Here is a 12545-nt window from a genome sequence, read left to right on the forward strand (position 1 = left end):
CATGTCGATATGGTTAGTCAAGTCAGTGTTGATATAAGAAGTTTGATTCGGATTTTTCATTTAAGATAATTCACGGATATAACAATATTTAACTTATAGATATTTAACATATAGACTTTCTAATACCATCAGTAAAATTTGTAATTACCTGAATTATTTAAAGAAAAATATATCAATTATAAGTATTTGAAAATAGGCAGTGATTTTCACTGTCACGCGTGTGGCAGGATACAAAGTAATTTTGAGTTGGGATATACCTTGCATTTCAAATCTACACAAAATATTCGATATTGTTTATGTCACAGAACGGACAATTTTTTGTCACAAGTGAGACACGTTTGATAGAGAATGCAAAAAAGTGCTTCCACAATTATCACTGTCTGTCTGTCATTCTGTTTAAGAAGCATCATTCTGAACAGGTAGATCTATTTGATTCATTCTAGAAACTTCCTTTTTTTTATATTTCGACGGACGGCTACAATGTTGTTAAATTTAAATAGATCAATCAAAAACAAATATTTTTTAAATTACTCATAAACGCCTAAATTAAATTTCCTTTGCATGGAATTTCTACGCCTGGGTTTAATTTTTTGACCGTTTTTCCCATATTTTTCATGTTTTTGCTTTTCGTTTTTCAGTACGCAGCTCTAACGAAAAATTTGTCACTTACTTTTTATCACCCTGTGCATTTTTCTTGATCCCACCAGCAGTGTTGACGGTTTTTTCACTTTTAATTCATTTCTCTCTTGTGTTAAAAACTATTTTCTGTTGTTTTTTTCTTGATTTTAAATTAATTTAGAATTGACAGAATACTCGATGATATTTTTTCGTAAGCATTTTCGTTGTCGACTTTGGAGACTTGAAAATTTTTCGTTTCGCTTCAGCAGCGTACTAGGCTTAAAAATGAAATGATTCTTATTGAAAACACATATCGTTTTGAATTTTTAAGAAAATTCACTGCTTTTCATCAGATTACATAATAAAATATAATAAATAATTCAAAACGTGTGGCTATATTCTTACTTTCTCAATGGAAAAGCATTTTATGTCAAAAAGCTGGGTATATTATTTGTTGTTTCATCGAAAAAGGATCACAAAAAGAATGATGAAAAAGTGGTTCATGAAATGATTTTAAGCCAAGTTCTTGAAAAATCCAGTATACTGCTTCAAAAATACTAGAAAATTAAGGAACAAGTTTCGTCAATATTCATTTACGAATAGTTCTGAGTTCCCTGACCATCCTTCAAGATTGAAATTCAAAATCAATATTATTTTATTGTAACGATGAATTACTGAACTTCTTTTAAGATAAACATCTGAACGCACCTTTAGAATTAAGTGTATAAGTGTGAACATGCCTTTAAATTTTCTAAACGCACCCCAAAATATCCCATTGGAAGTATAGAGCGCCCCTCCTGGAAAGCAAGTTTCGAGAAGCAAAGACGAGAACCTTCGAAGACATTCTCGACACCGACCGGATACAGTTTAATTTTGAAAATGACAGATTACAGTACAAGGTGGAAATAAAGTGTTGGATATTGTTTGTAGTAATTAAACTGATTTAAATAGTGTGTTTAATAATAAAAGTAAATTGAGTAAAAGTGGTAATTAAATAAAAGAAATAAGTTTTATTCTGAACCCGGAATAAAGCATTACAATATCTTCCATGCCTTAAGGGCCAGTTATATACAAACGTGGTTCAGCCTCGAATCAGGAATTTAACCCACCGATTTTGGCGGATTAGCTGCTGGTCAACTTCGGTTCAAGAATGGATGGTGGCTGTTTTTACATATGTGGACCTTGTACCAGTGCTAAACCGGAACCTTACCACCGATTTCAGAAGATAAAAGTTGCTGAACCACGGATTAAATATGTGTACAACTAGCAGTAAGACTTATTTTTTAACTATGAAGTGGGGCTCAAAAATAGTTCTCCTCACGCAAATATAAAAGTGTTAGTTCAACTCATCAAGGACATCAAAATTAAATGTTGTTTGCTCCAAAAATTTCGAGAAATAATATTCAACTTGTGGTAGATATAGGATTTCAAAAACTTTAATCACTTTTTTATCACCGGAATATTTGTATCCGAAGTTAGAATAGAAAATATTCGTAGTTTTTTATTTAATTAATATACCTAAGCAATTTTGGAAAAAGATTTTCATTCTTATTAGATTCGGCACATTAAAGTCATGAATGTGCCAAACATCATTAATACTTTCGAAGACATGGTCATCCGATATTATTTTTGATGGAGAAATTCAAAGAAAGCAAAAAGGTGTGTGGATTGTTTATTTTTAGATTCGATTAAGAAAGGCTCAAGGGAAAAGCTTAAAAATCGGTCTTATCAAATACCTGTCACACTTCCTTTTACTTATTTCATAGTTTTAATCTTAAAAATTCCGATAAAATATAAACTTATACCATCGCTGACTTCACCCATTTGTCTAACAATAAACTCGAATAATTTATTTGCGTGTATAGAAACTGTATAAAATAAAAAATGTCTTACAGTCTGACTCATTTCTATATACAAACAAAAAGCGAAACCTCTTTTTTTCAAAGACTCCAGTCAACGAGAGCGATGAGAATATTGTTTAACTTCAATGAAAATTAGATACCTATGCAAATTATAACATACAAACGTGGTCTTTGAGCTTTGACGTCATTGCTCTTATACGGAATTTATGTTGTGAAATCAAATAACGGTACAATTATAGGTTGTAAGAAGAAGTAGGTAAGTAAAGTAAAGAAAACAAGTGAAAAATATAATCAATAGCAAAAGTATTTTATCCTAACAATAGATTAGATTTACTTTAAAGGGGATTAGGATAGAGTTATGTTTGGAAGATTTTAGTTTGTTCAAGGCAGGGTGCTTTTCAATTACACAAACTATGCTTTATCTTTGTTTTTACCGAAGCAATAACATATCTTTATAGTTCTTATATGAAAGCAAACCATCAAACCGATCGCAAGATTTTTGATTACTAAACATTTTTATTGTTTTTGAAACAAAAATTTGGTAGGAAAGTTTGTTTGTGTTGATTTTGCTCTTCTCGCTCTTCTTATATCTTTTGTATACATTTCATTAATGATTTTGTTTGCGTTTTTGTTTTTTTTTTGCGAATACAGAATTTCGCACCATGCTTAACTTAAAAAAACTACGCAGTTGTGAACACAAATTTATATCAAATTTTTATCAAGCACAACAAAAGTTTTAGATATGTACCTATTCCCACAGCAAAAAAAATCATTTGTTTATTGTTTTGTTTCGAGTTCCATTCGTCATCGGAGATATAGAAGTCGATTAAAATAAAATGCACGACTGGGGTCGCACGTACTTGCTCTTGCAGTTCAAAGCACTTTTATGTTAGTCTACTTGTAGATTTTAAAAGCTGCCTCTAAATTAAAAAAAAAAAAAGATATTGGGGAAGAGCCGACATTTAGGGCAAAATTTTGTAAAATGAAAAAATTTTTTTTTGTTATTTGACTTTTTTGAGAAAAAATAAAAATGCAGTTTTATTGCCACTGCTTTAAATATTACGTATACAAAGTTTAATCAAAATCGTTAGAGCTGTTTTCGAGAAATTTGCAATATCGTATTTTTTTGTATGGGAGGTATACGTTCTATACGAGATAGAAAAAAACAAAAAAAAAACCAACTTTCAGAATTCCATAAAAATCATCTGTACCAAATTTGAAGAAAATCCGTCCACCCGTTTAGGCTGTGGAAATGTGTACAGATGGACGCACAACCGCACAACCGCACAGACGCACGGACGGAATTGCGAGACCCACTTTTTCGGAATTCTCCATCATCGTAATGTTGGTTTTGATTAAAACCTCAATTTTTTTTTTCGACACGAAACCAATACTTGCCCTATAGAGCAAGTAAAAATTGTGGGAGGACTGAACTGATATCTTACGGCCATATTATTCACTAGTTTAAAAAATACATCTGGATGTAAAGAAATTGAAATGTCAAAAATAAATCCAAATCCATAATATTCACTATCACACAGAGAAATAAAATGCACGACTGGGTAGCATGAACTTGATCTTTGGGTTAAAGTTGCTTAAATTTTTAAGACTTTTGATTAGAAATTTGGAAAAAAAAAATAAAATTCGTTTTAAAAAAAAAAATAAAATAAAATCTGAAATTAAATTGCCCTCCAAAACAAGTATGCAGTTTTGATTGATATATTAAGATGCATTTTTAGAAAAAAAAATTTCAAAATCGTTAGAGCCGTTTTTTAAAAAACTAATTTTTTATAAATAATTTTTTGGAAAAAAAGTTTTATAGTAAAATTTGTATGCCATTCTCCAATTTTCCAATTTCCAATTTTTTTTTTTAAATCCAAAAATTATTTTTTTCAAAATTTTATTTTTATCTTATATTTTAAATTATATAAATGCTTTTTCACAAAAAGTTTCGTTGAAATCGAATAAGCAGTTTCGGAGATAATCGGATTTGAAAAAAACGGTTCTATGGCAGGTAGGTACCGTTAATAATGATTTTCAAACAAAAAATTTTTTCATTGAAAGATAGACCTTAGCTTGATACTAAAATTTTAATTTTTTAAACAAAATCGTTAGAGCCGTTTTTGAGATATTTCAATTTTACTAAAATCGGTATATGACAAGTACCGTTATTTTTGGTCCAACAAAATTTATTCCAAAAACCCCTCTGGAGAGTTGCCAAATAACGCTACATACCAAGTTTGACATTAATCGGTCCATCCGTTTAGGCTGTAGCTCCTTATACAGACAGACAGACTGACAGACAGACTGACAGACAGACTGACAGACAGACAGACAGACAGACAGACAGACAGACAGACAGACAGACAGACAGACAGACAGACAGACAGACAGACGGACTTCCGGGGCCCACTTTTTTGGCATTGTCTACCATCGTAATGTCATGGAAAAATGTTATTTCAACTTTTTTTTTGTACGAATGCATAACTTGATATATAGTAAGTACTATTTTGGATTTGGATTTATTTTTGACATTTGACAATTTTACATCCAGATGTATTTTTAAATTAGTGAATAATATGGCCGTTAAATTAAAAAAAAAAAAATATTGAGGAGCTCAAGTTTGGATAAAGTGAATGTTTAGATTAGAGATGCCGCGAACATTGATTTGGCCGAATACCGAATATTCGGCCACGCTCCTCGGCCGAATACCGAATATTCGGCCACGCTCCTCGGCCGAATACCGAATATTCGGCCGCCGAATATTCGGCCAAGGATAATCAGAAAAAAACGTTGGTAATTTCAAAAATTGTATACTTTGTCTCAAGAATAGATGTGGCTTACAAAATTCCCAACAACATCGTATTAGCTGTGTTTTATTTTCCTCGTGATCCAGATCAGATCATTGTTTTTATTAGCTTTACAACAAAAGCAGGATTTTGTTTTGTTATTGTTTCGCAAATAAATACAATGATCTGATGTGGATCACGAGGAAAATAAAACACAGCTATTGTAACGATGAATAACTGAACTACTTTTAATATAAATGTCTGAACACACTACCTACTACTGCAAAGGTAGACATCTAAAATCGAATTACATATGAGGACTGTTCGCCAAGATCGAACATCGGACCCATACAATAGGTAGTCAACACATACTACAAAATTTCCAATTTTGACAACATTTGCTAAAGTCTACCTTTCCTCTCCTAGGACAAGTGTTTACAGTAAAAGACTATATTTAAAAGCAGGAATAGTCTACGAAGATAAACGTAATCGTTTACTACACAACAAAAGCGGAACAAATAGTTTTCATTCACCACAACTTGCCTTTAGTATTACAAGTACTAAAATTACAATTTTTTAATAAAACACACATTTTGGTATAATAATTTAAGTCTTTTTTCTTCTCCATCTGGTATTCGGTATTCGGCCGAATAGTTAAACTATTCGGCCGAATACCGAATACCAGAAAAATAGGCCGAATACCGAATAGTGGCCGAATAGTTCGCGGCATCTCTAGTTTAGATACCTTAATTCGAATAAGGTTCACTAATTTATGTATGTATTTTGATTTCTGAATTCATAAGTCTTTTTTTTTTCATTTGAATATTGGAAGCAACTTAAACTGTTTATAAATATTCAATATTAAACTGTTTATGATTGCGATTCGAAGGCTATAGAATGATAGCTGTCTAAAGTTACAAAAATCCTTTTCATTCCAATTTGAAACTGCCATTCCCAGAGTTTTACTCAAAAATGCACTTCTACAATTCCAAACCAAATTGCAACTGCAACGCAAGAGAAATTTGTTCTTCAAGGTGTCTTAAAAAATGTGATAGTGCAAAATTTCGTTTTTAAAAGTTTATGAAGTTGTATTTATTTTCATAAAAATTTGTAGTTCTTAGTTTTGGGGGTCGAATTCAGTTAAAAAATAAATATACTTGGTTCAGTTCAGCATGCTAAAAAACTAATAAAAAAAAATGTCTGACTTTTTAGAAATGGTTTGTATATAGCTTTTTAATACTGGCAGGGCAACTGCTTGTGAAATCAATTTATATTGAAGGTTTTGAATGAACAACAACAACTTGTGTGTGTTACCACCAAGTTCATAGGCTGGAGTTATAGCTATTTCACGGGGACCAATCCGATCATCAGATTCCTTTCAGTGGTGATAAGTCGCTAATGTTCAATTAATTTTGAAAATTGCCCGAGTGAGGCTTGAACTCACGACCTAGTCATGAATCGCATCACCGCTGCCACTTGAGAATTCATAACCCCGAACAAGTTTTCCAATTATCAAGTTTACTTGAACCGACTAGCATTTTTTTTTTACTTTTTGTCCATTGTTTTTTAACAATCCACGACTATGTATTTGACTTCTTTTTTAATTTCATCCCTTTTTTACCGACTTCCAAAAAGGAGGAGGTATTCAATTCAATTTTTTTTTTATGTTTGTTACCTCATAACTTTGGACTGAGTGAACCAATTTTGATAATTCTTTTTGTATTAGAAAGCTAGTGGCTGCAATGTGGTCCCATTTCAATTTCGTTCAGTTTAAGCCATAGGAACTATGAGAAAAACCATACCCCGTTTTGAATCATGAAAGTCGGTTTTGTTTTTTTTTTTTTTTGATAAAAATGATTACACTGGTCGGCAACGGATATAGAGCAAGAACCAAACCCTACTTTTCGAGATTAATTTTGTGTGCTGAGTCCGAATCTGAAGTCAAAATTTCACTGGCACGTCATGTTTTTCAAATAATTGAATATTAATAGGTCAAAAACGGGTTTTTTGGGTACATTTGACATCGAATTACATCACCGTTAATTTTTTTTTTTTGTAAAACTACTTATGCAATCTCAAAACGCCTAAAAGTATTTATATTTTTTCAAATTTATTTTTTTTCTCAAAGATATTGAAAAAAGAAATTTATGATAGATATCTCAAAATCTTGATTATTTTTTTCAAAGTAATGAATGGTTTTTTGAATCAAATTCCATCTTGCGTCTTCTGATTTGGACTTATAAAGAGCAACATCTTACGGAAAATATATATTTTTGACTAGACATTAAAAAAAACTCAATTAAAAATTAGTTTTTGAAGCTTTATAGCGAAAATAGTGATGAGTATAGCTCAAAAACTAGACGTGATAGAAAAAATCTGTAAACAGTTTTGAATTCAGCACACTGAAGTCAATCAAAATCACCTTATAAAGTTCTTGCTCCCGACTTTAGTTTTAGTTTTTTGCCGACCAGTGTTATTAATCAAGTCAATCTTTAAAATAGACTCATTAATGTTGCTCTTAGGAAACCTATTTTGCATATAGTTTCTCGTGTCCGTTTTGATAGTTTTCAACGATTAACAAGAATTCAGCTTGATTTTCCATATTCTTTGCAGCATATTATTTTATTTTGTTTCATTTTGACTTACTCTTTACATTTTTGACAGTCTTATTTAAAATGTGTTTTATATTCGCAATTATATCTTAAGTCAACTGAAAAGTAACTTTTAAAAAGGGTAAAAATCACATATTCCTATTTTTTATTGTTCAGTTTTGTTCTCCAGATCGGAACGCTTTATTTTATCAGCACAAAGGAGAATGGGCATTTTGGACGTTGAGCGGCCATTAATGAAATTGGTATCAAATGAAAGAACAGTAACTTAGGAAAAACTTTTACTATCAAAGTTTGGCTGTATTGTGTTAAGAATGCAAGATATTGCAATATAAGTATTGTTAATGCATCGTTCAATGTGTAAAGGACAAATCGAATTATATTTTTATTTTAAATACAAAAAATGATACTCTGTCATTTTCCCTGAGCCTGAAGACATTATTCTTGAAAATCCGACCAATAGAACTCATTATATTAGATTTTTAAGCCAACTACATCAAAATTTTGTTCGAGAGTTTTTAAACGATTAAAACAAACTGAAAATTGAAAGAAAATATTATCAAAAAAGGCTTGAAATTGTTGTTTTAAAAACCTTATAGTTTGGATTCTAGTGGTTGGATATTCAAGATAAAGGTCTTCATACTCAGGTAAAATGACAGAGTATCATATTTTGCACTTAAAATACCCATTAAAGCTACAACATTGAGACAATCTATAAAAAGTGTTAAAAGCAAAAATGCATTTTAAACCTTTGTGAAGTACATAATAAGGATAAAACTTCTGCACAATATATGTAAGACTTAATTACACCAAAAAATAACAAATTCATTCCTGGCCGCGTAACGTCCACGTTCCATACAAACTTGCCCATTCTCCTTAAGAGAAAGCAGTACATCAACCCAAATCAGGACCCGAAAAGCTGGGAAAATTAAAAATCGCATGAAAATCACAATTTCCCGATCTGTTTATATTCTAATATTGTGACAACTAGGGAATGTTCAAACAAAATTAACCAATTTTTTGTTTATTAGTAGCTGCGTTCCTTTGGAAATATTTATCTACTTTTTAGTACTTAAAACTACTTTGAACTACTTTGCTATATTGAAAAAGTAGTTCAAAGCAGCTTTAAGTACTAAAAAGTAGATAAATATTTCCAAAGGAACGCAGCTAGTTTCTCCTGTTTAACTTAGAGGGTCACTGTGACGTATACGTAACTTTTTTTTTCGAAAAAATCAAATTGATTGATTTAAAATTTCCACTTTGATATTATTTATGCGCATAACAGCTGTAACAGACTAATCAGATTGAAGAAGGTTTTGTGTGTTGAAACAGCTGTAACGCGCATAAATAATATCAAAATGGAAATTTTAAATCAATCAATTTGATTTTTTCGAAAAAAAGTTACGTATACGTCACAGTGACCCTCTAAGTTAAACAAGAGAAACTAATAAACAAAAAATCACGGACTAAATTGGTTAATTTTGTTTGAAAATTCCCTAGTTGTCACAATATTAGAATATAAACAGATCGGATCGTAACTAAGGCGAAAAATTGTGATTTTCTTAAAAATGAACTTGAATTACCTACAATCAACAAAAAAACAAGTAAGTTTTTCACTTTTTTTTTCATTGCAAAGTCTTATCAAGTCTTTATTAAATTCTTTTAGTAAAAGCTTTCTGAGAATCTTCAGAATCCGTTGCAATAGTTACATTGTGCTTAGGATATTGTGGCTTAGTAAACTGTGCAGATTGGGATGCAAAAGAAACCTCTTGATTGGTTGTTGGGTTTAAGCCTTGACAGATTTGCAGTAGTACTTAGTAAAGAAGCTTAATAAAAAGTAACCAGAACAATATTTCAGATTTAGGCAAAGTTTTTGAGTTGAATTATTTGTGTCTTAAAAGTTTCTTAAAACTCCAAGTGTAAGTTTAAATAAAATGCAAATTAAATTAAACCTCAAAACTTTCATTTCCCTTGTACAAGATTTAATTTTTTTTTATTCGTTTCACAATAAAATTTTCTATTCCATTTTTACAAGCATTCTCTTTTGTTTTTTGTTTTTTTTTTTACAAGTTTCTTAAATTATACATAAACAAATAAATCATCACATTAAATATTTTTTCTTGTTAGTAAATTGAAAAGCGACAAATAAAACAAGAAATTTGTTGTATTGCTGTAGCATTCTTGCGCACGTCACAGTTTATACATTTTTTTTTTAAATATAAAAAAATATTTAACTATTTTCGCACTTCTATGTTTAAGTAACATTTTTTTTTGTTCATAGTATTTTATGTACAACATTATAAGTACAATGAATAAAAACTATACATTTATATACATTTAAAAATAAACAAAATTAAATTAAGTTTTAATTTTAATAATACATAAAAAAAAAGAATTTGTAAAAAAAAATTATATTTAAATTTAAATAATAAATTAAACTAAAGTTGATTTCTCTGCAGGCGATGTCACAGTCTGTTGGTCAATCAGTTTGGTTATAAGGACACTTTGTTGAATTTCTTGCCTTGGATATCCTTTTTTTTGATCTCATAACTTCCCACATATCACACATTCTCTGAACAGGCTCAATCCATCTCTGATATTTTTTTATTTTAGAAAGAAAATTATAGTTTTTATAAATATAAATAATTTTTGATACAGAAATTCAATGTTAATGGAATTCTATCCTACAAGCACAGGATATTTTTTCGTTGTTAGTTCTTCAAAAATACACAAAAAAATTACAATTAGCATGCACGAGCAAAAATATATTAGTTTTTCATTCTCAAAACTATCGGGTTAACTTCTACATCTATCTACAATAAAATTCTTCTTTGAATTTCTCACTTGACTTCACGCGGATCATCGCGCTGGTATTTGGCAAACTGCAAAAATATTTCCTCTAACGTCGTCTGACTTATTGAGTAGTCTTCAATGTTTAGAGCAATTTTGTTGCTTTCCATTAGACCAAATATTCTTGACCATAAAATGCTTGACAGTGGAATGTAGAATGTCAGAATTCCTTGGAAACGCTCCCTGAAAAAAAAAAATATTCGATGACTGTTCAAAAGGATTTTAAGTTCAAACTTACTGTAAAACAGCATCGGAGAATTCTGTCGTTATAAAACTCATTACTTTTTGTGTATCCTCTTCCATAAGTTCCATAGCTTCATTTTCACTACCTTTTCTCATTTTAAGTTTCAATATCAAACCTTTTGTGAATTTATTTTTGAGATGTTGTGTTGAACCTATGCATTTGAACTCTCCATTGACCATTATAGCCAAACGCGTACATAACGCTTCACATTCTTCCATACTGTGTGATGTTAAAACTATTGATTTGCCAGCATCACGAATTCGACAAACCATATTCCATAGTTGACGACGTGCAGCTGGATCCATACCAGTTGTTGGTTCGTCGAGATAAATTACCGACGGGCTACCTAAGACAGCTAAGGCGGTACTGAGTTTTCTTTTATTTCCACCACTATAAGCTCGAACTTGCTTATTATAATGTTGCATGAAACCGAAGGACTTGCCCAAGTCTGAAGATACTTGAGGAATTTTTTTATCTGGAATGCCTCTAAGTAGAGCGTAAATTTTTAATGTTTCACGTCCAGTAAAGTCATCGAATAACGCATCGAATTGTGGACAGTAACCGATTTCTTGATAGACAGCATTCATGTCTTTTTTTAAGCTTAATCCTTTGACGTAGCCATCACCAGATGAAATTCTTTCGTCGCCTGTTAGCATTTTGAAGGTTGTTGTTTTACCAGCACCATTTACACCAAGTAGTCCAAAACATTCGGAGCTGAAAATAAAATCAAAGTTTTTGAAACTTGTAACGTTAGATTTGTGGTATTTGACGTTGGGCGCCAGTTAGTTATTAATTTTTTTTAGTAATTAAGTCAAAAAATAAGACCCTAAAAAAATATCTATAGCTAAATCATTAAATAATTATAAAATAGATTCTTTAGTCTCGTGTTGGGCTCAAGGAGTTTACTCTTTAAAATGAGACCTTTTTGAAAAACACAACCAGCTCAAAATAAAACCAGAAAGTATGTCATATCAGTTTGGTTTTTGCTTGTTTTCTTCTAAAATTACACCTCTAATGATTTCAGATTATTAAAGGGAAACAAGGAACAAATAGGGGTTTTTTTTTGTAATGTTCCAACCAATATGCACCACTTTATTTATGGACTTGCATTGGGAACCGGTTAATAAATTTCATTAAATTGAATCAAAAGATCCTTTTTTTGACAAACAGCTCAATGCGAGTTCGAGGTTTATCTGTAATCACAACTTTTACGCTAAAATCAAAAGCTTATTTTCATTTAAAAGGTTTTTGTTTCTCATTGGGCGCCACTTTTACATTTTCTGTAAATTTAGTTCAAATGCAATATTATTCTGAAAAAAAATCTGTTCCTGAATCACTTATGATATGAACAAACAGAAACAGACTAAAATAATATTGAAAAGAGAGAAAAGATGTGTTTGGTTCTTTAAATGAGCAAGTAGACCCTCGCGTTGGGCGCCAGTTTTTTCCTCTATTTGGTATGGGTGCTCCTAAATCCTAATTAAATTAAATGGTTTTGAATTGAATATCTTTACTCAGTAGGTATTCTTTTCACCATATCAAATTTATATTCACTTTATGATTCAAAGCTCCA

At 30.8% G+C, this 12545-nt stretch overlaps 1 protein-coding gene across 1 annotated transcript in view; it reads right to left on the reverse strand.

Annotated features, from left to right (window-relative positions):
* The window catches only part of LOC129909731 (uncharacterized), a 62365-nt gene that overhangs the window by 19269 nt on the left and 30551 nt on the right, over positions 1 to 12545 (reverse strand). Inside the window, 2 exon segments of the mRNA XM_055986804.1 lie at positions 10722 to 10911; positions 10967 to 11686. Coding sequence (XP_055842779.1) covers positions 10722 to 10911; positions 10967 to 11686 — 910 coding nt within the window.

The sequence above is a fragment of the Episyrphus balteatus genome, chromosome 2 (genome assembly GCF_945859705.1).
Source record: "Episyrphus balteatus chromosome 2, idEpiBalt1.1, whole genome shotgun sequence".
In the NCBI taxonomy this organism is placed as follows: domain Eukaryota; kingdom Metazoa; phylum Arthropoda; class Insecta; order Diptera; family Syrphidae; genus Episyrphus; species Episyrphus balteatus.